This window comes from Onychostruthus taczanowskii, unplaced genomic scaffold (genome assembly GCF_017590055.1).
Source record: "Onychostruthus taczanowskii isolate IOZ18803 unplaced genomic scaffold, ASM1759005v1 scaffold24, whole genome shotgun sequence".
In the NCBI taxonomy this organism is placed as follows: domain Eukaryota; kingdom Metazoa; phylum Chordata; class Aves; order Passeriformes; family Passeridae; genus Onychostruthus; species Onychostruthus taczanowskii.
Window position 1 is genome coordinate 8476403 of NW_024499684.1, and position 25815 is coordinate 8502217.

The 25815-nt window shown below is 64.3% G+C and overlaps 3 protein-coding genes across 4 annotated transcripts; 2 read left to right on the forward strand and 1 right to left on the reverse strand.

Moving 5' to 3' along the window:
- Positions 1-4615: 4615 nt before the first annotated feature.
- POLR2H (RNA polymerase II, I and III subunit H) lies at positions 4616-7150 on the forward strand. Of its 2 annotated transcripts, XM_041406024.1 has the most exons (5): positions 4616-4746; positions 5272-5355; positions 6017-6110; positions 6463-6546; positions 6662-7150. In XM_041406024.1, the coding sequence occupies exons 1-5, from the start codon at positions 4674-4676 to the stop codon at positions 6777-6779; spliced, it is 453 nt and encodes a 150-aa protein (XP_041261958.1). In that variant the 5' UTR covers positions 4616-4673; the 3' UTR covers positions 6780-7150. The 2 variants fall into 2 exon arrangements, with proteins under 2 accessions (XP_041261958.1, XP_041261959.1); XM_041406025.1 differs by lacking the exons at positions 6017-6110; positions 6463-6546 and having other exon boundaries at positions 4626-4746; positions 6662-6759.
- Positions 7151-7266: 116 nt separating this feature from the next.
- Positions 7267-9633, reverse strand: THPO (thrombopoietin). The gene is made up of 5 exons (XM_041406023.1): positions 9409-9633; positions 8490-8617; positions 8321-8407; positions 7951-8115; positions 7267-7852 (listed from the first exon to the last, which is right to left on the reverse strand). The coding sequence occupies exons 1-5, from the start codon at positions 9446-9448 to the stop codon at positions 7670-7672; spliced, it is 603 nt and encodes a 200-aa protein (XP_041261957.1). The 5' UTR covers positions 9449-9633; the 3' UTR covers positions 7267-7669.
- A 6903-nt stretch (positions 9634-16536) lies between these two features.
- On the forward strand, positions 16537-24750 carry CHRD (chordin). The gene is given in 25 exon segments (XM_041406036.1): positions 16537-16612; positions 16902-17035; positions 17037-17155; positions 17490-17593; positions 18086-18212; positions 18591-18728; positions 18805-18922; positions 19819-19915; positions 20020-20161; positions 20235-20375; positions 20875-20957; positions 21046-21193; positions 21291-21397; positions 21482-21598; positions 21686-21842; positions 21935-22176; positions 22263-22376; positions 22602-22814; positions 22897-22990; positions 23105-23161; positions 23260-23363; positions 23510-23612; positions 23716-23870; positions 24036-24129; positions 24277-24750. Coding segments are annotated over 25 exon segments (2994 nt in total). The 5' UTR covers positions 16537-16594; the 3' UTR covers positions 24345-24750.
- Positions 24751-25815: the final 1065 nt, after the last annotated feature.

Consider the following 25815-nt stretch of genomic DNA (forward strand, 5'->3'; position numbering starts at 1 on the left):
CCCCCTTCAAGCTCTGACTGCAGAGATCAGCCCGCTCACGACACCGGTGACACCCCCTGTGCTGGTGAGGGACAGTGGCTGGGATCCTCAGGATCTCAGTGAGGAGAAAGAAAGTTCTAATCCCCTCCCAGATGTCTTGGGGCTTCTGGTATAGTTATGGCCTGGTCACCCTTTGGTGCCTTCTATCCCTCACCCCACAGCATGTCCCTGGTGGCAATGAAGAAGTTGCAGAGAGATGGTGACACCCCCCAGTTGCCTCCATGCTGGAGACCCCAACATCCTGCTCCCCTCCCCCAGTCATGCTCCATCATCTCCTCATTCCCAGCCCGGGTAATTGGTGGCCTGGTGACAGACAGGCTCATTAACAGCTTAATTTCGGCTTCATCTCTTCCTGCCCGACCCCCAGCCCAGGTGGGGACTGGCCCAGCAGGGTGCAGGGATGGGCACCCGGGGGCCACATTGCTGCACCCCATGGGGGCACCCGTGGAACCCCTGGGAGGGCAGAGGGGCGCACAACAGGGCTGGCAGCACTGCCCGGGGCAGCCCACGTGCCCTTGGCTCCCCGACATCGGGGTGCAGGGGGGACCCCCATTCCTCGGCATGGGGCAGTGCCTCCCTGCTCCTTGCCCCGCTGGGATGGGCAGGGATACCAGCATGGCAGGTGCTGGCCGTTGCCCACCTTCCTGGCCTCACCCTGCCCTTGTTTGCTTCCCTAACGGTGGCGGCCTTTCGGCTCCTTTGTGCCGGCTGATAACAGGAATCGCCGCTGCCTCTGAAGTGCCGGCCCCCAGCCCCGCACCCGAACACCCAGACTGGGCAGCAGGATGTGGGCACACCAGCGAGGAGCCCGGGCCAGGGCACGGCCAGGAGTGCAGGCAGGCTTGCCAGCAGCGGGTGTGGCCATGGGGTGCAGGCAGCTTTCTCACCCCCACTGCTCTTCTGCTTCGCCTTCGGGTCCCTATTGCAGCCCGTGAGCCCACCCCCAGCACCAGGGCAGTGCCCCAAACCCTGTCCCCGTCCCCCTCCCCGGGAAAGCAGCTGGCGGCAGCCCACGATGGCTGATGTGGGGCCCCCAAAGGCCGCCCCACCGGATGGAGGCCTGGCTGCCTTTCAAAGGCGTTTGTGTTGTATAATTTATCGGCAGGAGATAACAGACAAGCGGCTAACGGAGGAGGGGGCTGTACCCCTGCTCTGGGGAGTCTGGCACCACAGCACTGCTGTTGCCAGGATTCATCACACTGGGGCACACACACCCCGCTGGCCAAGGTGTAGGTCCCATTTTGGTTTGGGGAAGCCCCCAGGCAGAGGCAGAGATGGTCCCGCTCTGTGCCCTCTTTGGAGCTGCTGCCTGCCTTGCACAGAGACCCCAGGGCTACTGCACAACCAGAGCAAGGCGAGCCCGGGCCCGGCATTTGGGGGTTCTTCACCCCAGGGACATGTGGACTTCCCAGCATGGGGGAAGGGCAGCAGGCATGGAGGGGCATAGGGTAGGGAAGGACTGGTCCCACGGGCACAGGGGCAGCACCTGGCGCCGGATCTGAGGAGAGTTTGTTTAATCCCAGATAAGGAGGCGACGCCAGGCACCTGGCTGGCAAACGGGCACTCCCTGGGCAACAGCAGCGAAGGCAGTGCTGGCCCCCAGCCCCACCAGCACCTGTGCCAGGACCGTCTGTTCAGCCCTGGCTGCACAGGGCTGGTGTCAGCTGGGTACACGAGTCCCTCTGGCCACCCACACTCCTGTGGCACAGCATGGCATGGCATGGCGTGGCATGGCACATGGCATGGGGTCAGCGAAGCAGCCGGCATGCGGCACAGCCAGGGCAGATGGGCACGGAGTGCAGGGAAAAGCAGGGTGCCCCATCCTCTGCCAACCCGGGCCAGATTTACACCAGGGCCAGGAACCCCCCCGGCCAATCCTGCCCCAAGGGTTGCGTGGGCACGGGGCCAAGGAGGAGGCTTAGGGACAAGGACAGCTCTTGGCATCGTGGTCCTGCTGCACAGCCAGTGCTTGGGAGGTTCAGGGCTGGGCCGGTCTCCTGCTGCCACCCTGATCCTGTGGCATCTGTGGGGCATCTGCAAATCCATCCCCTCTTCCCCATCTGGCCCTGGAGGTGGCTGCATGCCCATGACCCTGCCCAGGGCCGGGGCTCAGGAGTGCCCTGCCCGCAGTGGTGGCTGGCAGGGTCGCTGGGCAGCAGCACCCCTGGGGGCTGCCTCTCCTGCTGGTGAGCACAGCCCCAGCTGCCTGCTGGCCTGTACTGACCGTGCCAGGTCTCAGCAGGGGCAGACAGGCACAGCCAGGTGGGATTAGCCCTTTGTGTCACCCCGCAGTGGTCCTGAGAGCATCCAAGCAGGGGGCACAGCTTTGCCATGGCCCTCCAGCCTGAATCACATCAGGATCCCAATGGGTACCCCTGAGTACAGCGGCTGGTACATGGGGACCCCTCCCCGATAAACAGCCCTGGTCCCCACGCCACCCTGCCCCGGCTGGTGTCCGCCAAGCAGGTCACATCCGTCCGGGACAGCACCCTGAGGATTCTGGAAAGGGCAACTGGTTGTACTGGTGAGCCTGGCTGTGGTAGGACTCCCTCCGTTCCGGCACACCCTGGGGCTGTCCTGCCATGTTCGGTGTGCTGCTGCCACCCCCTGGCAAGCTGCACAGCCCCGGGTGTCCCCCACAGCCCCTCGCGCAGGGGTGTCCAGGTCCAGCCCAGTCCTGCACCCCAAACAAGCGGGCACACGGGATGCGGGATGTCAGGAGGGCGCATGAGCTCTGGGAAAGGGTCCACGCCTCTCACCTTGCGCCAGAGGGGAGCCTGTCTACGGCCACCACATTCTGGCAGGGAGGAGGTTTCTGCCCGTCCCCGAGCCAGGGTGGACAGAGTGGAGAGGGGGCTGCGGGGCCTGGGGGAGTTACCCAGCCAGGCGATGATTAGAAAGAGCCGAGGTTCCGTCCCAGCGCATTAAGACTGTCCCCGCTGAGTGCCACCGCCGCGGGGTGACCCCGCCGTGAACCGCCCACGCTCCCCCGACGAGCCACCAGACCCCTGGCACCAGCACCCCCCTTCACGCCAGTGTCCCCGCTGCGTGTCACCCCCTGCCCCGTTCCGCTGCCTGCGCCTCAGGCATGCGTGAGGATGCGCTGGCACAGTGTCAGGGAGGGGACATGCCATGCAGAGGTCACACCTGTGTGTCTGGGGACCACAGGCATTCTGTGACAGGCCTCCCGGTGCGGATGCTGGAGCACCTTGGCTCTGGGAGCCATCTCGGACCACGACCTGGGGGACAGCAGGGACTATGTCCCCACGAAGCCACCTCGCTGCAGGCATGGTGGCCACGCACGGGGAGCTATATCCCATAGATATCCCCGCTCACGACCCCGTGGTCCCTGGGGAGATGGTGGCATGTGACTCACACACAGCGCCGCGCCACCCGCCCTCCCCAGTCCCCACACACCGGGACACCTGCCGGCTCCACCAGCCTTCTTTGTGCCCATCCGGGCAAACGAGGGGCAGGGTCCCCGCTGCCCAGCCTCTCCCGAGACAGGGAAGAATTTGTTCGGGAAGGCTGGCGGTGGCGTTCGGGGAACGCGGAGGACAGGGCTGAACTCTTGAACCCGCACCGGCAGCTCCCGGCCAGATGCCAAGCGCGGGGCACCCCGTGGCGCACAACGTGTGAGCGTCCCCCGGCCGTGCCAGACCCGCTGCTCCCCTCACGGTTCACCGGCAGGACACGGGGGACGGTGCCACACGTCCCTTCCCGCCGTGGCTGGCGGGCGAGAAGGAAGAAGCCGGTGGGGGCGGCAGCCCCGAGACCCATCGCTGGCTGAGTCCGCGCAGCTCATCGCACCGGTGTCCAGCTGCGGTCGGGGGCGCGGGAGGAGCCCCTCTGTCCCATGCGGCGAGGGTGGGCGCGGGCGGCAAGGGCACCGAGGGACACCCCGGACCTCTCCCGGGACATCCTGACCCATCCCAGGACGCTCCGGAACTCCCCTGCGAGATCCCTGACCCTCATGTACCAGCCAAGGGTACACCCGGGACACCCCGAACCTGTCCCGGGACACCCCGGATCTCTCCCGGGACACCTCGGACCCGCTCGGGGCACCCCGGACCTCTCCCGGGACATCCCGGACCCCTCCCGGGACATCCCTGACCCATCCCAGGACACTCCGGATCTCTCCTGCGAGATCCCTGACCCCACCCGGGACATCCCGGATCTCTCCCGGGACATCCCGGACCCGCTCGGGGCACCCCGGACCTCTCCCGGGACATCCCGGACCCGCTCGGGGCACCCCGGACCTCTCCCGGGATCCCCGTGCCCGCCGCGCGGGGGCGCTGCCGTGCCCGCTCCGTGCCGGGGGCGGTCCCGGATCTCTCCCGGGACATCCCGGACCCGCTCGGGGCACCCCGGACCTCTCCCGGGATCCCCGTGCCCGCCGCGCGGGGGCGCTGCCGTGCCCGCTCCGTGCCGGGGGCGGGGCCGCGGCGCGAGGGTCCATCCGCGGCCTCGCAGCGCCCCCTGCCGGACGGCGCGCGCTCCCGCCGGTCCCGGCGGGGAGGGGCCCCGCCCCCCGCCCACCGTGAAGCCGCTTCCGCCCGGCCGTGGCGGTGAGGTTGCGTCATCGGTGTGCGCCGGGCGGGAGCGGCGCCGGGAGTGGGAGCGGAGCCGCTGCCATGGCCGGGATCCTCTTCGAGGACATCTTCGACGTGAAGGACATCGACCCAGAGGGCAAGAAGTTCGACCGCGGTGAGTGGGGCCCCGGCCCGCTTCTCCCGGTCCGCCGTCCGCCACTCCCGCCGGCGCTGAACCCCCCGGAGCGCCCCGCTTCCCCAGGGCTACCCGGGCCCGGCCGCTGTGCCGCCCACAGCCCCGCGGCCCCCGTGGCTTGCAGTCCTCGCCCCACCGTGTTCCTCTCCCTGCCTGTGCGCAGCTGCGGCTGCTGCCGGGCTCTGGCATCCATCCCGAACCCACCTGGAAACATCCCGAGTCCACCCATCCATCCCGAACCCACCCGGAAACATCCCGAACCCACCCATCCACCCCGGACCCACCCATCCATCCCGAACCCACCCGGAAACATCCCGAACCCACCCATCCATCCCGGACCCACCCATCCATCCCGAACCCACCCGGAAACATCCTGAACCCACCCCTCCATCCCGAACCCACCCGGAAACGGCTCCGGTGCCAGCCTGGGGTGGGAAGATGATCCTGTTCCCACCCAGCCCTCGGGGATCTGTGTCCTTGTCCTGACTCTGCTGCTCTCCCCAGTGTCGCGCCTGCACTGCGAGAGCGAGTCCTTCAAGATGGATCTCATCCTGGACGTGAACATCCAGATCTATCCCGTGGATCTCGGTGAGCCATCGGCCGCTGGCACAGCCGGTGTCAGCTTGGGTGGGCAAGCAGAGAGAGGATGGAGTCGGGAATGGCTGCGATCAAGGAATAAGCTGCCCCAGGCTTCCTTGTGCCCCTGTACTGTCCCCAGGTGACAGGAGGTCCAGGGCATGTTGCTGTACTGAGGCTGAGCCGGGTTTCTCGTTCACCTCCCTGTGTGTGTTTGGGTCACCTCTGTCCCTTTCCACACAGATGCTGTCTGGGGAAGCTGCTCCAGCTGGTGGTAACCAGGCTTTAAGGGAAACCTCCTTCTGTGTGGAAAAGAGAGTTGTTGTTCTTGATGAAACACAGAAGGGCTGAAGCTGATGCTGCAGGGGGCTCATGTACCAGCCAAGGATCCGGCCAAGCTCTCTGGGGGGATATAAGTGAATATCTTGTGTCCCCTGAAAACATCAGCAGTGGTGTCCTTGTGGCTATGGTTTCCTCCATGATGTGGGGAGCAAGGAAACACAGGATCCAGTGTGACCTTTCACATGTCCTGTTGGAGGACTGGCAGCAGGGACAGAGCTTTTTTAGCACCCCCGGCCAGGGTGGCCCTTTGCCAGCCCCGGAGTTCTGGCTGTGTGTGCTGCTGCTCTGGTTGTGCTCTAACCTTCTCACTGCTGCTCTGGCCTCCTGGCAGGGGACAAATTCCGCCTGGTCATCGCCAGCACCTTGTATGAGGACGGCACCCTGGACGACGGCGAGTACAACCCCACGGATGACCGGCCGTCCAGGTGCTGGGACCGGCGGGAGGGAGGGACACAGCGAAGTGCTGAGGCTGAATATTGCAGGCTGGACACCAAGAGGAATTTCTTCACGGTGGGGGTGGTTAAACTTTGGAATGGCTGCCCAGGAGGGCGGTGGAGTCACCATCCCTGGAATTGTTTAAAGAAAGGCTGGATGTGGCACTCGTGCCACGGTCTAGTTGACAAGGTGGTGTTCAGTCACGGGTTGGTCTTGATGATCTGAGAGGTCTTTTCCAGTCTAGTTGACTCTGTAACTGGGAGTTACCTTCTGCCAGAGGACAATGAGCTGGGGGAACGGCCAGGTTTGATTCCTTGCTGACCTCAGGCTGTGCTGTTGCAGGGCAGACCAGTTTGAGTACGTGATGTACGGCAAGGTGTACCGGATCGAGGGGGACGAGACCTCCACGGAGGCGGCCACGCGCCTGTGAGTGCCTCTCGAGAGTGGGGGACACGGTGCCCTGGGGTGGGGAGCGCTGGGATCTCGGCTCGGGTCTCCCATGGGATTCCCTGCTCTCACTACTCCTCTCCTCCCACCTCAGCTCTGCCTACGTGTCCTACGGGGGGCTGCTCATGCGGCTGCAGGGAGACGCAAACAACCTGCACGGGTTTGAGGTGGACTCTCGCGTTTACCTGCTGATGAAGAAGTTGGCCTTCTAGCACACCTCCATGGGCTGCCCCACACACATCCAGCTGGAGCCCTGAGAGCTCACACTCTGCTCCAGCATCCATGCTGCCCAGCCAGTGCTGAGGAGGCAGGAGCAGTCCCCTTCCTCATCTCAGTGTCTTCGGATTCCTGCTGGATCCACATCTCTATTTGTGAGGAGGGAGGTGCCCTCTGAGTGGACTCCATGCTGGGTGCTCCGGGCTTGCCTGATGGCATCTCCTCACCTTCGCCTGTGCTCAACAGCTCTGGCCCTGGCCAGGAGCAACTGGATGGGACAGCTGCCTGCCTGCCTCTGGGGACCATTCCCTCAGGAGCCATCCTGAGGCAGGCTGCCTTGGTTTTGATTAAACTGGGATGTTTTGTACACCTGGCTCTGCTTGCTGAGAGATGAGGCTGGCAGGGAGTGGATACACCTGTGCAGGGGCAAAGGGGGGACCCTGCCACTTCCCAAAGGATGGGGAGTCCAAACCTGTGACAGGTGGGTACAGGGAGGAGGAGTGGCAGCTCAGGCCTTGCCAGGGGATCCTGCAGCACTGGCAGCTGCCGTGGGTGAGAGCGGGCACTGGGCAGAACTGGGAGCTTGTCCCAGAGGAGCTGGCTTCTGCCCCGGGCCCAGGCACAAGGACGCACACAACTCTTTAGAAAAATAGCTCTTTAATCAAAAAGCATTCACAGTAGAGGTGCCTGCCCGGATGGGAGCAGGGCCTGTGCCTGCTGGCACATGAGTGTCACTGTTTGCCTTCATGTGCCACGCAGTTCTGAAGACTTGAGAAACAGGTGCCAACCCTTTTCCTGTGGGCATCTTCCTGGGCACCCAGAGCACAGCTTAGTGTCCTGCAGGATTGCTCCATCATTGCTTTGTGGTTGAACCCTGTGTGCAGCCTCACTGGGCCCCACATGGAGGGTCTCTGCTGTCCCCCTGTCCTTGCTTGCACAAGACCTTGGCCAGGTCGTAGAAGAAGAAGCGCAGCTTGCCCTGTACCAGCTGCCGGTAGGTGAGGAAAATGCTGGAGATGTGGGTCTGCTCCGTGGAGTGTGGGGCGCAGCTCGGCTCCCAGTGCCCTGCCTGAGAGTGGGACAGAGGGGTGACAAACACCGTTTCAGCCAACCCAGCCCAGCTGGCACCTGTGCCGGGGTGGTCTGGCTCATGTGGGGAGGTCTCACCTCCCAGCTGAAGGTCTGCAGGAGCAGGAAGAAGGAGTTAGCGTGTCGGTAAAGCTGGCTCAGCTGCCTGGCCCCACACTCGTCGCTCACCTGGCCCTGGGCCCCTGCTGCAGCACCCACCAGCAGGGCCAGGTCACACAGGATCTCCCGCCGCTTGGTCTCGTTCTGGGGGAGCAGACAGTGACCCCCCAGGGCCTCGTTGCTTTCTGTGCTCACCTTAGGTCTGGATGGGGTCCTCTACCCTCCCTGTGCCACCAGATATGCCTACAAGCATCTTGTTCAGCATTTCTGGTTCTTGTGCCAACCCGAGGTTCCTTCTCCAGTCCTGTTAGCACACCAGTGCCAGCACCCTCCTCCCAGCCCCTCTCACCGATTTGGATTTCCACTGCTGGAAAGTGAAGTCCACCAAGGGCAGCACTGCAGGGCACCTGAGTGCAGGCAGGGCCTGGCACTGACCCTGGTGAGGAGAGATGTCAAGGTGAGGTGCCAGGAACTGTGCATGTCCCTGGTATTGGGTTTTGTGGGGATTGTATCCTCACCACTCTCTTTTCCATGTCCTTGGCCTCCACGATGTACTTCTGGATAAGCCTGTTGTCACAGACCAGCCGTGTTGGGCTGGCACGGTCCTCTTTCACGTGCAGGAGGAAGGATGTGAGGAGGAGCAGTCCTGGAGGAGATGGGGTTGCCATGTGCACTGTGCCAGCCACCCTGGGCAGTGCCAGCCCAGAGCCACCTGCAGCGGCAAGTCCTCTGCCCTGCCCTTTGGTGGCCTTGATGGCCCCGCGGAGGGGGCGCAGGGGTCGGTGCGAGTGGCTGAGGAGGGCCCGGTGCTGCTCTCCAGTCAGCCAGCGAGGGGTGCCGGCGCTCACGGGGCAGAGCCGGGGTTTCCGTGACAGTGGTGTGTGCCAAGGGGCCGCACAGCCATGTCTGCCAGGTTTTTTGGCCGTGCTCCAGGCGAGGAAGCAGGGCTGTACTCCCTGTGCAGACCAGGGCCAGCCCTCCGGATCCCTGCCAAGAGCAGTTCCAGGCGTCATGTGCACTTCGGGGAATCCCAGCCTGCAGTGTCCCACAGGGAACATCTGCTCCTGGCCGCTGCCCTGGCTGAGCGCTCCCCTGCCGGCACTGCCTTCCCCAGTGCCGCGGCACACCGCTGTGCCCAGCAGCTGCCCACCCTGCCAGCTTCTCCATACCCTCTTTGCAGCCTCCTGCCTGCATTGCTGCCTGCCCTGGCACTACACCAAAATCCTCAGTGCAGCCTGTTTACCTGCAGTGGGCATGGAGAGATGCTTGGTTGCCCTCACATACTGACACTGGCCAGGTCCAGCTAGCCCAGAGCCACCCCTGGGGTTTGGTGCCCAGCTCTGGGATTCATCGTGCAGGGGACGCTCTGGCTGTGGGGCCACGGTACCCAGAGTCCCCTCCTGCGCACCCAGTCCCCCCTTTTAGCCACACACTCACTGTTCAGCTCCATGCTCGGCTGGGGGCTTCGGCCCTGCATCTTCCGCCCTGGGGCCAGCGGCTGCTCCCTGGCTCCCGTCCCCCTTCCATGGAGGGCAGCGGTGGCGCGGGGTCCCCGCGAGCCGCCCGGCCAGGACGGAGGGCCGGCGGCCACAGCGGCCCCGGGACAGCACGGCGCGGCTCCGCGCCTCCGGCCTGGCCGCCCAGCCGAGGCAGCACGATTTCCTGTTGTGTCGCCGCTGACCTTCCAGCAAAATCGCAGCAGGGGCCCCGGGCCCGGGGGAAGGCTTCCTGCCTCCGGCCGCTTCCTCCCTTGGCTCGGGGCACGGGAAGGGCGTCCCTGGGCGCCCTCCGTGGCTGCTCACCTGGCCCCAGGCCCGAGTGCTCAGCAGCCAGCACCTCAGTGGTCAGTGCCTGTCCAGGGGTAGATGGTGGCCCTGGTACCTGCAGAAGAGATGGTGTTAGTGATCCTGCACTGGACAGCCCCGGGAACATAAGCCCTAATGAAGTCCTGCTCCTGGCTGTGGCAGCCAGGTACGAAAGCCACCCCAGAGGTGGACCATAATCCTGGTGACCCTCTCCCAGAGGTCGACTTCATCCATGGTGACCTTCACCCACTTAGATCCCATCCCTGTTGACCCTCACACAGAGGCATGCTGTCACCCCTGCATCCACCAGAGGTGAGACAGGGAGCTGGAGATCCCAGGGATGGCTGTGGTTCATGGGATCCCTCTGGGCTGGGGTGGGCTATGGATCACAGGGGTCAGGGCTAGTGCATGGCCCCAGGGCCATTTCAGCAGGGGTGTTGGTTGGGAGTGGGCTAGGTGAGGCACCCACAGATGCCCCCTCCCTGAGCAGGAGAATCACCAGGGCCTGTTCAGCACCATGCCCTGGCATGACTGTGACATTCCCTGGCATGGCTGTGACATTCCCTGGCAAAGACAGCTCTCACTGGGCACTGTGGCAGGGGGTGCACATCCCCATGCCCATGTGTACGTGTGTCCCCCCCGTACTGCTCCACGTGCACCCTCAAACCCACGTGTACACGCGTGCACTTCCCTGCGCTCAGATAACCCTCCACCCCGGCAGCCCCCCGCGGCTTCCCTTTGGGGGACACCCCCCTCCCAGCACACATCCTCTCGCTCCTGTCTCCCTGCGGCGCGTGCGTTTCCTTCTCACACCCCGGCTCTCGCACACTCTCGCACGTTCCCACCCCTGTCCCCAGGGACAGCAGTTCCCGGCAGCGCCTGGCCAGGTGTCAGCAGTTAAAGTAAACACCCGTGCCCCGCTCCACCTGCCCCGTGCCCTGCTCAGCCACAACAGCCCACCTTGAGGGTGCCTGGATGGGGTTCCAGCGGGTGCCACGACTGCAGGGACGAGACCGGCAGCCCCGGCTCGCCCGGGCACGTCTGGCAGCAACGGGACCCGTGAGCACCGGGGTCAAACACCTCCAGGCTTCCTCCACACGGCCGTGGCCCTTCTGCGGACGTGACAAGCTGCAATCGCCCGCAATCACGTCCATCAGCACCCTCAGCCCCTCTGCCAGCGCTGGCCTCAGGCCTGCCACCATCCCCATGCCAGTCCCTGCCATGCCCCCACCATGTCCTTTCCCTGTCCCTCCCTGGGTGCAAAGCTGTTGGCGATGCCAGGCTGGAGAGCTGCCGTGCCCTGCATTCCTTCTTGATTAGGCAAACAAATCCACCAGGGGAAACTGGAGAGCAACTGGAAACTGGAGGTCTAATGGACCCCCATGGTCAGCCTAAGGTGCCCACAATAGTCCCTTCACTCCAAAATATTTTTTGCAACAATGCCAGAAGCTGGCAGGCAGCATGAGCCTGTGCCCGTGGGCAGCCTGGTATTCCTCTGCTGGAAAGGGCATGCCAGTTTTTGCTGCCCATGCCAGGGTGGGAAGAGGAGGATGTGGGGGAGAGCTCCTGCTTCTTGCCCAGCCTGATCCCACGGATGTTGCATGCTGTACAGGGAGAGAGTGTGGGGGCAGTGAGGCGCAGGGACCCCAGAGGGACACTGGAGCTCCGGCCAGGCAGCCCGGGCTCTGGCAGGGGACAGGAAGCCAGGCGGGGGCCGCGGGGCGCACAGCTGGCCGGATCCCGGTGCCAAGATTCCCACCTCTCCTTACAGGGTGCAAAGTGCTGGGAATCCCGCTGCAGGGACAGCCGTTCGCACCCACTTTGCCAAGGTGCTGAAGACAGCAGGAGGTGCCTGGAGCCAGGGAAGGCGGGGGGGAAGAGGAGGAGTACGCCGGAGTGGGGGGGAGACTGTGGTTCGGTGGCACAGCTGCTTGTCCCGCAGGCCACCCAGATGTGCTCGGTGGGCACCCCCAGGATGTCAGTGCTGGCATGGGAAGCAAACCTGGCCTTCCAGGGGCAGGGAGGGGGGTCCTAGCCCCCTTTGAAGCGCCCATAAAAGGGTCTGGCATAAAGGAAAGAGAAAGTCAAAGGAACAAAGAGAGCGGCTAATCCCGGCGTGAGCAAACAGCCCCGTTTGCTCAGGACACAGCTGGCTCCGGGGCCAGGGAAAGGAGCACAGCGGGGCTCTGCGGGTGCCAGGCAGCGGGGGACCCTCTCCCCGGGCTGCCCTTCCCGAGCACGGGCAGTCTCCGGGAGCAGGGTCCCTTCTGGACCCTCCGGGCTTTTTTGCTACATATGCAAATTGCCAATAAACATCCGTGGGCAAATCCTGCTCCCCGTGCAACCTGGTCCTTGCGCTGCTCCCAGACAGCCGTCCCAGGAGAACAGCCACGCTGCCGGGTAAACGGACCTGCAAGGGGCACCTCGGTCGGGGTGCAGCAGCTTGGGGGTGAAGAATGGCAGGGTTTTACCTTTCCCAGTTTTCAGCAAGCCACATGCTGCCCAGCGCCCCAGCACAAAGCCCTCGGTGCTGCCCAGAGGACGTCCATGGGCAAATCCTCCTTGCCTTGGACAAGGGCTCCTGATGCCAGTGGCTGTGCTGGCATCTGGGGCGATTCCACTGTGCCTCCTCTACCATCCTGCTTCTCAGCCAAGCTTCCCACTCCAGTGGGGCACACGGAGTGTGCTGGGAGGGCACCTCCTCCCTCCACCTCCATCCCGTGGAGAGGAGAAGGGGTTAATGCCAGGCAGCCGAGCCGCAGGTGGGCGCAAGAATGAAATTCCTTCTCGCTGTCCTGCGAAGTCTGGGCACAAATATTTGCCTGCATGTCCGGTGGGGAGGGGGGAGACCACCATCGCTTCTGGGAGCTTGCTAATCCCCATGCCAAACAAGGCCCCCACATGCCCCCCGTCTTCCTCCTGCTGGGGTCACTCTGCAAAACCTTTGAGGAGGGGACATTTGGGGTCAGGGGGACAGCAGCACCTTTGGGTGCTCCTATGAGCAGGGAGCTCTATGGGGTTGGCCGGGCACTCGGAGCAGGCATCTTGTTCAGGAGCGCTGCCAGGGTCTGTTTGGTGTGGTTGATGAGGCTGTTTTGAGGTTTCCATTCTGCTCCCCGAGCCGTGGCCACCACAGCAGGATGAGATGAAGGCAAGAGCCCCAGCCATCCCCATGTCAGCAACGCATCCTCTGTAATAAATTCCATGTGTTCACAGGCAGAAAATAGCCAACTTCCCCGGCTCCATTGCTCCCCAAACTGCATCCTCCTTCTGTACCTACCAGCCCCCAAAACTCCCTCCATCCCCAGACCCCCCTGGCCTTCATCTGGGATGGCCCAGCCCTGCAAGTCGCCTACCAGTTGTGCAAATATTGCCGGAATGGCTGTAATCCCTGTGTCCAACGTGAATTATGAGATATTTCCACCCATTACGACAGCCCCCCCCCACCCCACCGCGTGTGTGTGAGGCCGGGGGGATTAGACACGGCACAAGCCACGCTCGGCACAAAACTTTGGGGAGGCTGACTGCTCTCTGCATCCCACAACGGGGCGGGGCCGTCGAGGGGGGCTCTTTTTGGAGAGAGGGGGTGCCCCACATCCCTTCCTGTCTTCAGGCTTAGGCCTGGAGGCAGTGTTGGGATGCCCAGAAGGCAGTGGGAGGCTGTGAGAAGGGGGGCCCGTGGCACGCAGTTTCACCACGACCCCATCCCTTGGGAGCAGAGGCTCCTTCCTGTCGCCCTGAGCCGGGCTCATGTTCAAAGCCGCGAGCAGGCAGCAGCTAATGAGGGCAGACAATGGGAGCAGAGCTCGGGTGAGGGCCTGCTGAGACACCCCACGCCAGGCATGGCACAGCCCCGGCACCACGCTCCTCTGGAATACTCCATGGGACCCTCACCACCGAGCACGGCACGTGCCCAACAAGCCCTGCAGAACTGCAGGCTGTTCTGTAGGGCACCATTGGGGCACCCCACCTGTACCTTGCTGGTACAAGAGACACCCCATGGGACCATCACCCCCCACCCGGGGACAAGCCAGTGCTTGCCCTGGGAAGAGGTGGTGGAGGGGTGAAGGTGCCAGGCCTGAGGCTGCCCATAGCCAGCTGTCTCCATCACAGTGCAGCCCCAGCTGCCTGCAGCTGGCAGCCCCGTTGGGATGTGCCAGTGCCAGGCCAGCTCTGCAGCCTCAGAGGTGCCTTTGTGCAGGGCACTGCTCCTCACACACATGTGAGGGCACTGGGAAGCAGCTGGTGGGACCGGGACCCTTTCCCAGTGCTGGCACCATCCCCTCTCCAAGAGCACAGGGACCCCCAAGGCTCTGCCAAGCCACCTCTGCCTATTGATGAGAGCACCCCTTGGCACTTCCAGGGGCAGCCCAGGCTGTGGATGAGGGAAGCCCAGGCACAGCTGGAGCATCCATTTCCTCCCTGGCCACGTGCCCCCACTGCAGGGGCCATGCCCCCCTCCCTGGGCAGGGATGCCCAGCACCCTCCTGACCTGACAGGCCCCATGCCAGCATACCACCCTGCTCCCAGCCTGGCAGTGCCAGAACACCCTTGCAGCTCCTCTCTCCCTCACGCTGCCACCCCATGCCTCGGATTCCCCCGTGCCTCGGGGCTGCAGCCAGGCGGGTTCCCCGTCTCTCTTTCCTTTCCCCGGGAAAGGGGAGGGAGCTTTCCTCATCTCTTCCCCATGTCCCGCAGACGAGCCAGGAGACTGTGACGAGCTCTGGGTGCACAGAGCCAGCACCGGATTCCTGGCATCGGCGGGACAGCTGGGAGCCATCGCCCGCCTCCTCCCTGCTCAGCCCCGCTCACGTCCCGCCGTCCCCAGAGCCGCTGCCGTGCCGCAGCGGGCACCGTGCAGCGACGCTGGCACAGCCACACAGACCCCAGCCCATCCCTGCCCTCCGCGTCGCTGGATCCCCAGCCAGCGAGGACGTCGGGAGAGAGGAGAGGGGACAGGTCAGTGACACCGCCGGGGACCGCGGGGAGGGCACAGGGCCAAGGGGTGCCATGCTGCCAGTCATGGTCGCTGCTCCTTGCAAGCAGCAGGGTGTCAGGGCCAGCCATGCCCGGGGGATGCCCGAGGTTCTGGCAGTGTCCCAGCCCTGGTGATGCCAGCGGGCTGTCCTGCTGGGGTAAGCCCAGCTACTGCTCGCTGCCGTCTGCCAGCTCCTGCCACGGGCCAGGTCCCGGCAAGGCCAAGCCCCCCTGTCCCACTGCCCTCCCCGGGAGAGGTGTCGCGCTGCGTGGGGACATGCCAGACCAGGGCAGGGAATGGGATGGGGCAGCCATGGACAAGCTGGGGATGGGCAACCTCATTCTGGCTCTGGGGCGCAGGGCGGTGGGCTGCAGCCCCCCCAGCTGCTCGCTGGGCTGCGGGGAGGCCCAGGAGGAGCTTTCTGGGGAGGCAGGGGCCTGTTGTGCTCCAGCTGTGCCGTGTTTCCCTAGCTACACCGCGCAGCTGGCCGGGTGTTTGCACCGCCCGGAGTTGATTTTGGCAGCCCCGCGCTTCCCCCTCCTCCCCTCCCCTCCCCACCCGCCTTCCCCCTGCCGGGCGCCCGCCTGCCACGCACCCACCACCCTCAGCCTCTCCCTGCCACTCTCGGCGGGGATGGCAACAGGGACATGGGTGACACAAAGTGCCCCTACTCTCCATAGGCTCCCCCTCCCCTAAATTCATGCCTCAGTTTCCCCAGATGGATGATGCTTTCCCCAAACTTTTCCATGGTGTCTACTCACTGCCAATCTCTGCCACCCTTACCAGCCCAGGTGTGGGTGAAAAATGGGGCTGGTGCTGGGTGCTGCTCTCACAGCATCCCCCCTCCAGATGCCCCTTCCCTCCCTGGACAAGGGAACCGAGGCATCCGGGCTCCTGTTCTCCTGCAGCCCCTGTCACCGATGGGCAGGAGCCCAGGGTCCCATTCTGGAGCCTTGCTCTGCCCAGGGTGGGCAGCAGCTGGAGAAATTCAGGAATGTGGAAGGCACAAGCTAGAGGGGGTTGGTTGTGCCTTTGCAGAGAGCAGTGTGGACTGGGGGAGGGGGCTGGCTGTTTTGGGAGCCCATGCTCAGGGGTGCTGAGTGGATGCAGGAAGGGCTGGCTGCAGGGGAACAGTGGATGGACATACCTTGCAGTGCCCTGTGTCCTGGGGTACCAAGGGGCCTGGGAGCAGACTGAGTGGATGGAGTAGTTCCCAGGATGTCTCATGCCTGAGGAGTGGGGGCCAGTGAGCCCTGGAAGAGCTCATGGCTGAAGGTGGACTGTGTGGATGTGGGGACGCCAGGATGCTCTGTGCCCAGGAGACAGTAAGAGTGAACAGATTGAGGAGACGGGCATTTGAACGGGTGTGCCCTTCACGAGGAGGCTTATCCGGATGAGGAGACTCCTGTGGGGCTCACACCCTTGAAGAGGGGAATGTGAATGGGGGCATACCTGGGATGTCCAGTGCTCAGGAACACCCCAGGCTCTGTGCCTGCAAATGCCTTATTCACGAGGAGGCTTATCCGGATGAGGAGACTCCTGTGGGGCTCACACCCTTGAAGAGGGGAATGTGAATGGGGGCATACCTGGGATGTCCAGTGCTCAGGAACACCCCAGGCTCTGTGGAAGGGGTGTGGATGGTGGTGGTGGTGTCTCCACAGTGCTTATATCCAGAGGGTGCTGTGTGAATTGGGAGGGGATGTCCCCAGGATGCTCAAAACCTGAGGGTGCCCGATGCTCTGAGGGAGGGTTATATCATAGAATCGTACCATAGACTGCTCGGGGCTGCAAAGGACCGTAAACACCACCTAGTTCCAGCCTCCATCCCTCAGGATTCCCCATGCCCTGGGGCTGGCATGTGAGTAAGGATGCTCTGCCCTCTGGGGAACCGCATGCCGAGGAGAGGGGGAGCAATGAATGTGGGGGAGGGGGAGTCCCCAGGACATCCCGACTGGGGGGTACCCCCTGCCTGGCGGGGCAGCCGCGTGCCCCGGGTGCCGCAGGACGGGACAGGACGTCCCGTGCCAGGCGGGGGCGGCGGGGCCGGGGCCCGGGGATATGTGGGGGGGTCGGAGCGCGGCGGGGGGCGCATCCCCCCCCGGCCGGCCGCTGCCTGCGCCTCATTAGCGGGGCCTTTGTTTGCACAGGGCTCGCAGCTCCCGCTTGCCCATGCCGCCGCCTATAAAGCGGAGCCGGAGCCGGCAGCCGGGCAGAGGCGGCGGCAGCGCCCGGCAGCGCCCGGCCCCCCCTCCCCGCCGCCGCCTAGCCCTGATGCGCGCCGCTGCGCTGTTGCTGCTCGCCCTGCTCCCGCTCCGGCCGCTGCCCGGCCGCGCCGCCCGCCCCAAGCTCGCCCTGCCCATCCGGCCCGACACGGACCCGCTGCCCCCCGGCGGGGCGGCAGGTAGGAGCCCCCTGCCCTCCACCCTTCCTTCCCCCGCTCCGCGCACCCCCGGTCCTGTACAAGCCGCTGCCGCACCCCCGTCACGCATCCCGCGTCGGGCACCCCCTCCCTGCCACCCGCACCCCCGTCCGTGCATCGCGTGCCTGCACCCCCCTTCTCTGGCACCCCGCGTTCCGCCCCGGGCCCCCCGGCTGGCCGGGACCGGCACTGGGACCGGCACCGGGAGCGCAGCGGGCGGCGGGGCGGTGCCGGCCGGTCCGGGGCTGCGGCAGGGGGGTGCCCGCGGCCCGGAGGTGACTGGGGACGGCGGCGGGCGGTGGTGGGGTCTCCGCAGGCTGCGCCTTCGGGGGGCACTTCTATGCTCTGGAGGAGACGTGGCACCCGGACCTGGGGGAGCCCTTCGGGGTGATGCACTGCGTTATCTGTCACTGCGAGCCGGTGAGTGCCCCACACACCCCTTTCCCTGGGAGACCCCCCAGGAGCCGGGTTTGCTGGGGAGGGGGCTGGCAAGGAGGGAGTTGGACCCCTCTGTTCAATCCGCTCCTCTCATTCCCATGGAAGAGGGAAGCGGGATCCCTTCAGCCGGCCGGACACCTGGATGTCCTCCCCCGCGGCAGGGGGGAGGAGAAGGGGGGTTTAAAGGATCAGGCTTCATTCTTCCTCCCCCTCCTCAGGGATGGCCTCCGGCCCCCTTCCTCCCTCCCTCCCTCCCTCCGAGCAGCTCCCCGAGGCCGGGGCTGGCGGGCCACGCACAGCTGGTCAGGAGGCTGGGGGCTGTGGGGAGGGGGCCCTGGTTTGGCTGCCGTACAGGCATCTGGGGACTCTGCAAGGTGTCCAGGGCTCCAGATGGAAAAAGATGGGGCATGCCCTCCCATGCTGTGCTGGCACACCTTGGCACGGCTCTCCTGGGGTCTTCTTGGCCCCTCACAGCAGAGGAACCACCGGGGGAAGCCTGTGGGGAAAGTGAACTGCAAGAACCTGAAGCAGGATTGCCCCGTGCCTGCCTGTCCCCGGGCCACGCTGCTGCCGGGACACTGCTGCCACACCTGTCCCAAAGGTGAGGAGAGTGGGTGCTTCCCTGCAGGGAGCCCCCACCAGTCCCCCAGGATCCCCTGCTGGCCTGGGAAAGGGGGCACTGCACACCCCCTGAAAAGGGCTGGTCAATTTGTTATGAAAGTCACCAGTGCCCATGATAGATGGGCAGGGGAAAGCCCTGGTGGGAACAGCCTGAAAGGAATGCAGGGAAGGCACACAGGGCTAAATGCTGTGCCTGTGCACAGCATGCCCCAGCTAAGAGCCCCATAGTGATTCAGAGGGCACATCTTGGTCTGTCTCAAAAGGGGCAATTTATTACTGTCCCTCACCCCAAGCTCTTGGGCACAAGCAGCCTGATGTGATGGTCTCCTCTGTGTCCACCCCGTGCTAACCTTGCCAGGCCCACCAGAGAAGAGCCCTGCACTCCGGTTTGACACCTTGGAGTACTTCCAGGACAAAGAGGATGACTTGGACAAGCCCTACAATGACCGCTCCTACCTCAGCTCTGAGGGCCTGGCTCGCGATGACGCCCGCACAGGTGAGCCCCCACCCCAGGCAGCAGCACTGTGGGGCACCCCCCGTGCTCCCCCTCAGCAGCAGCATCTCCTCCCCAGAGTTTGTGGCCTTGCTGACGAGTGGCCCAGAGCCATGGCACCCCACATCCAGCGCCGTGGCCAAGGCTCGCTTCACCCTGCTGCGCTCCTCCCTGCTCTTCTCCATCAGCTACGAGCGGTGAGCCCTGCCCCCTGCCCCCTGTCCAGCCTGGCACAGCAGGCAGCTCTCTGGAAAAGGGGGGATGCCACCGTGCTTGTGCCTCAGTTTCCTTTGTGATATCCCCCCATGGTGCCACAGCTTGCACTGACAGAGGGAGAGATTTGGAGAAGGGGGGGCAGTGTGCTGGGCTCCAGCCTAGGTCAGCAGCCAGAATTTCGGCACACCCACAGTGTCGGCCCAGCCTCACCCATTTGCCTCCAGATCTGGACTGGAAACAAACAGGAACGCTTCCAGGGCTCCCGTGGGTGCAGCTGGCAGAACTGCTGTGCCACCCTGCAGGCTCTGCCGGGGGGCAGTGCCTTGGCACTGCTGCCAGGGTTCCCCATCCTTGCCATGCCCTCCCCAGATGCCTGCCAGCAGCACAGCCTCTCCTCTCCCTCCCTCCTTCCCGCTCCAGTTTCTTCTGCTCTTCCTCGCTTCCAGGCCCCTTTGCATAGTAAAGTGGTGACTAATTTCCAGCTCTGACAGGGGGAGCCAAGCAGAGCCGAAAATGCTCCTTACTTACAGCCTGAACACTCAGCTCCCAGCGGGTCCTGCCACGGTGCCTTTCCCGGCAGAGACCCTCATCCTGCTTTGTGCCAGTTAGAGACCACTCCAGAACACGGGAGCCCAGAGAATCTGTGCCAAGCTGGCATTTGGCAGGACAGCAGTGTTGGGCTAGTCCTGGAACGGGCGGGCAGAGCCTAGCACTCGGCACCCCAGGAGAACATCTTCCTTCTCCTGGCCACCCCAAGCCCCCAGTGACCCCCGTCTGCCCTCCCTGACACACCCCTGTGCCCGATGCTGGGTGAGGGTGGTGCCAGGGGAGGGGAAGGACAGGTACATGGCCCTCGCTCACCCCTGGACACTCGCAGGCTGGGGCGGCCGAGCCGGGTGCGTTTCAGTGACCCCGAGGGTAACGTGCTGTTTGAACACCCCGTGCAGAAGAGCGCTGCCCCCGAGGATGGCATGGTGAGAGGGGCTGGGAGGGCAGGGGGCACGGTGCCCCTTCCGACCCCTGCTGGGTTTGTGGTGCCCCCCAGCCACCGCCCAGCCCTTCCCTCCATCACCCACAGCTCTGCGGAATGTGGAGGACGGTGTCCAAAGCCAACGTCCAGCTGCTGCGGGGGGAACAGCTCCGGGTGTCCCTCATCACCAGGGCACAGCCCTCCGGAGAGGTCCATGGGCACATCCTCAAGCACCGGGCACTCTTTGCAGGTGAGTCCAGCTCCCGCTTGCACACCCAGTGAGTGCCCACCAGAATGTCCCTCATGCCCCTGTCCCTGCACAGAGACATTCGGTGCCATCCTGACCTCGTCAAACCCCTTGCACTTGGGTGCTGGGGGCATGGCCATGCTGACACTGAGTGACACAGAGAACAACCTGCACTTCATCCTCATGGCCCGGGGACTGCTGGAGCCTGGAGCAAGGGGTGAGGGGGGCAGGGAAGGGGAGGGAGGCACTGCCCAGAGTGGGCTGCATAGACCTGAAGGAGTTCATGGCATGTCTGCGGCTCAGGATGCATGGGTCAGCATCTGTGGGGTCAGGATGGGTGGCTGGGCTGGGTGTGCAGCTCAGGGTGGGTACAGGGGCTGTCTGTGGGGGGGGCAGAGGGTGAGGTGTGCATACATTGTGTGTTGTGTGATTTGGGGTGTGCCTGGTGGGGAGGGGATGGTGTGCACCTGTGCAGGTGGGCTGGGGGTGCTGCAGAGCATATGGGGTGTGAGGGTGATTGTGTAAGAAACACAGGTTTGCAATGTGGGTTTGCAAGGATTTAGGGCATGCTGGAGGGAATGATGAGGGCCCAGGCACACAGGGGCAGGCAACAGGCAAGAAAATGCCAGGGGTTTGGAGGTGGTACACAGAGGTGTAGGTTTGAAGTGGTTGTAGACCCCTGGTCCAGTGGGTTCACTCTCCTCTGCCGTGTCCAGAATCCACAAGGGTCCCGCTGAGGGTCCGCATCCTGCACCAGGGACAGACGCTACGCGAGGTCCGTGCCAACATCACTGTGGAGGTAAAGCGTTTTCTTCCCCCACAGGCCCTGGCAGCCACGGTGCCCAGAGCACCAGGGCTGATCCATGGCACTCTATCCCCCCTGCCAGGACCCCGACTTTGCAGAGGTGTTGAGTGATTTGTCTGCCCAGGAGCTGCAGTGGCTGGTGCAGGGGCAGCTCCGCATCGTGGCCGAGACGGAGGGCCGGCACGCGCGCCAGCTGGCCGGCACCATCACCACCCGCCGCAGCTGCGACAGTGAGCACAGGGCAGGCACGCTGGGGTGCAGGGGGATCGCTGTGCTCAGCCCCGTGCCAATCTCACCCACCCTTGTGCCTCTCTCCCCGGGCTGAAGCCATCCAAAGTGTGCTATGCGGAGCGGACGCTTTGCTGCCGACCAAGACCGGGGCTGTGGGCTCAGCCAAACTGGCGCTGCATGAGAATGGCACCCTGGAGTACCAGGTCAGTGGTGGGCACCCATTTCCTTCTCGAGGGTCCCAGGTGTATCTGCCACCCTGACACTGCCCTTTGGCACCCCACCCACAGGTGCAGGTGGTGGGCACTTCCAGCGAGGTGGTGGGAATCACACTGGAGACCAAACCCCGACGGAAAAGCAAGAGGAACATCCTGTTCGACATGACAGCCAGCTACAAGGATGGGCTGGTGAGCACTAGTTGATGCTGGGAGGGATGGCGTGGGGATTTTGGGTGAGTCCCTGTCCCAACCTGCATGGTCTCCCACTGGTGGCAGGCCTGGGGTGCCTGGCAGAGCCCCAGCGCCCGCGATGCCCACATGCTTCTACAAAATGAGCTCTTCCTCAACGTGGCCACCAAAGACTGGGCAGAGGGTGAGCTGCGGGGCCAAATCATCTCCCTGCCCTACAGTGGACTGCTCGCCCGCTACACAGGTACCAGGGACACGTGGGGTGGTAGTGGGGGACAGTGGGTCTGCCCTCCCACACGCCACCCACACCCTGCCACGGTCCCTGTCTGTGCACAGAGATGCCCGTGGCGCTGGCAGGGCAGCTGGTGTCCCCCCCTGTGCACAGCGGCGCTGGGGGGCATGCCTGGCTCTCGCTGGATGAGCACTGCCACCTGCACTACGAGATCTCCGTGGCGGGGCTGGGACGGCCGAGCGATGGCACTGTCAGTGCCCACATCCACGGGGTGGCCGAGCTGGGGGAGATGGGCACCCGCCCCCACCAGCACAAGCGCCTGCTCAAGGGCTTCTACAGCACTGAGGTGAGGTGGGCACCCTGCCAGGGCACCACACAGCAGGGGCTGGGCCAGACCTTGTCCCCACCCTGGTGCCCCTCTCGCCACAACAGGCTCAGGGCGTGGTGAAGGACCTGGATGCCGACCTGCTGCAGCACCTGGCCCAGGGCACTGCTTTCCTGCAAGTCAGCACCAAGGCACACCCCAATGGGGAGATGCGGGGACGGGTAGGTCCTCACTGGGGCAGGGCACCCTCCCCACCCCACTGCTGCCTGCGGCCCGGTGGCACTGCCTGGAGCAGGGTGGAAGGGCACAGGATCACTCTGGTACCAGGTCCCAGCAGTGCAGCTTGATGTGTTTTGTGGTCCTGGGTGGTTCCTTCACCAGCCTGACCATGGAAGGCAGCCAGGCATCGGCACAGGAAGTGATCTCCTGCTCATTGCCCCCTCCAGGTGCACATTCCCAACCAGTGCCATGCAGGAGGGACCCGCCTGGCCCCAGCGGAGTCCCTGGGGCAGGCTGAGCTCTCTGAGAGCACCAAGACCAGGGACATGGAGCAGCTGAAGAAGGACCCCAACTCCTGCTTCTTCGAGGGTCAGCATCGAGCACATGGCACCCGCTGGGCACCTGACTATGACAAGAAGTGCTCTATCTGCAGCTGCCAGGTACAAGCTGGGGGTTGTGCTGAAAGGGCAGCACCCATCAGTAATGCCCCTCTCTAATGAGCCCAATCTCTGCTGTCCCCAGAAGCGCACCGTGATCTGCGATCCCATCTTGTGCCAGCCCCTCAACTGTACCCACCAGGTGCACCCCGAGGACCTGTGCTGCCCCATCTGTGAAGGTACCTGGGGGGTGGGGCTGGGGGGCTCCTTGTGAAAACAAGGCGGAGGTCCCTTCTGGAGACTTTGCTGCTGGCACTGTGTGCAGCCCCTCATGGCCCTCCTCTTCCTTGTAGAGAAGAAGACAGAGCAGGAAGAGCTGAAGCTGGAGCGGGCGCGGGACAGTAGCGAGGGTGAGTCCTTGTGGGTACGGGCTGAGGGGGCAGCTCTGCAAAGGCTGAGTCACAAGGGCTGTGACTTCCTCTTCTTCTTCTTCTTCTTCCTCTTCCAGGCTGCTACTTCGACGGCGACAAGACATGGCGAGGCTCTGGCACTCGCTGGCACCCTGTCGTGCCCCCGTTTGGCCTCATCAAATGTGCCATTTGTACCTGCAAGGTGGGTGTGGGTTCCAGACTTGCCCCCCAGCCTGGTCTGGCACCTGTGGGTGCTCTCAGTTCCCAGGCACTGTAGCTGAGGGTCAAACCAGAGCATGGGGAGCTGACTGCCCTGTGCCCCCCGTGAGCCCTGTGCCCTCCCTGCAGGGCACCACAGGTGAAGTGCACTGCGAGAAGGTGCAGTGCCCACGGCTCACCTGTGCCAACCCCGTGCGCGCCAGCCCCTCTGACTGCTGCAAGCAGTGCCCAGGTACCTGCACCCCTCCCCTGCCCTCCATTCTCCCTGCATAGCTCCTGTGTGCCTCCATTGGCAATGCCACAGGCAAGCGTCCTCCCAGTGCCCTCTCCTGCAGCCCCAGAGAAGAGTGTCCCGGAGCTGGCTGACTCCATGCAGGCAGACGCACCGCGGGCGTGCCGCTTCGGGCGCCGCTGGTACCTCAACAACGAGAGCTGGCACCCGTCTGTGCCCCCCTTTGGAGAAATGAAGTGTATCCTGTGCTGGTGTGTGGTGAGTGTGCCAGCCTAGGGCGGCTCCAGGGGAAGGGAAGGCGCCGCTGTGCCCGTCCCCAGGGCTGTGGGAATGGGGGGGAGAGCAGCACCCCGGGCAGCCAGCACACCCTGAGGAGCTGCTGTCCCCCCACGCTGGTGCTCAGCCCCTCTTTCTGCTCTCCAGTCGGGGGAGACGCACTGCCAGCGCCAGGAGTGCCCCCCGTCCGCCTGCGCCAGCCCTGCCACGAGGGACAACCCCTGCTGTGCCAAGTGCCGTGGTGAGTGCAGTGCTCACACACAGCCACCACTGCCCAAACACTCTGTGGCAGTCCCTGCACCTCCCAGTCTCCTTGGTGCTGAGCCAGGCTGGCACAACCACCCCAAGTGCCCTCCTGGCCCCCCTCAGCCACACTTTTCCCCCCCAGCCCTTGATGCCCCCTCAGATGCACGGGAGAAGGTCCACGATGCCAAGGTGGAGTCACGGAGCCACTGAGCACTGACTGCTGCCCAGAGCTGGGCAAGCACGCAGCGACGCTGGGCGGCACTGGGGGGGCCCCACTACTTATTGCCCCTGCCCGTGCAGGGCGGGGGGCACAGAGGAGCACAGTGGGGTGCACAAGGCCTGGCCCCCAGCCTGGGCACCCCATCTCAGCACGACTGCAATGCCAACACTGCCCTACCCACTGGTGCCAGTGGGCAGTGGCCAGGCTCGTGGAGGTTGGGGCACCCACTGCCCTGCCACTCCGAGCCCCCCGGCCGGCGGGCATCGTGCCCATGTTGTACATAGTGTAAAGTCCTTCTGGCCCCTGTTCACTGCACCCACCCTGTCTCGGCCGGGTTTCTCACATAATTTATGGTGCCAGTGGATGGAGGTCAAGATGTATTTATTAAAACCAGAGCTATTGCCCACCTGGTTCCTGTCTCTTCCTAGCAGCAGCAGGCACAGGGCTGTGCCCTTGCATCCCATGGGGAACTTGCAGGCCTGGCATTGCTGGGGTTGGGGATGTATATTTGGGGATATGGAGTGTGAAAGCCAATGTCAGGATGAGGACACCCCTATGGGCTGTGGGGTGACACTGGAGAAGACCAGAGCACTGTACAGTACCCACAGCTGGAGCCACGACGCCAGCCTCTGCCCACGGTGGAGGCTGCCAGCACAGTGCTTGGTGATGGTGCCTGCTAGCACAGGGATGGCAGGACTCTGTTCCTCCCACCTCCATGGTGACGAAAAGAGCCCAGTCTGGGGCCCCAATCCAGCTGCCACCCGTGGAGGCCCTTGTCCTGCAGCACCCATAACCAGCTGCGTGCCCAGGGCTGGGCACAGGCACCCATGGCTGTGCAGAGCAGAGCCCTGTGCGTGCTCTGGGGCAGCACAGCCCCGGCGACCCCAGTACAGCTGCACTGGGCTAAGACCTCCTGGGGCCCATGAGAGACCCAATGCTGCCACCTGCCCTCTGATCCCTAACGTGGAGGGCTGAGGGATCTCTGGGGCCATTTGTACTGTGCTGGTATACACTGGGACAGTCAGAGCTGTACTGGGCTGTATTGGAACAGTGCCAGAGCTGTAGGGAAAGTAACACTGGGCTCTACTGGGATAGCAGTAAAGGATGGTGACACAACAATGACACTGTAGTGGGAGAGTGTCAGCCTGTACTGGGGCAGCAGCCAGGGTGACACTAGACTGGAGTAGTGGTAGAGCAATAGAAGGGTGGCACTGGGGCACACTGGGCTGGAACAGAGGACTGCATGCTAAGCTGGGTGTCCTGCCCTGCATGCCCCCACAGCCACGCAGGCACCTGTGCCAGCAGGGTGGCATCACCTGTGGTGGCCTTGCAGTATGCTGGTGGCCCACAGCCAGGCACACTGGTGGCAGTGGGCAGAGCATGTGTCCTGGCACAGGGCTTTCCCTCCGGATGAACATCCCTGCTGCCACGGGGCAGTGCCAGGAGCTGACGAGCAAGAGG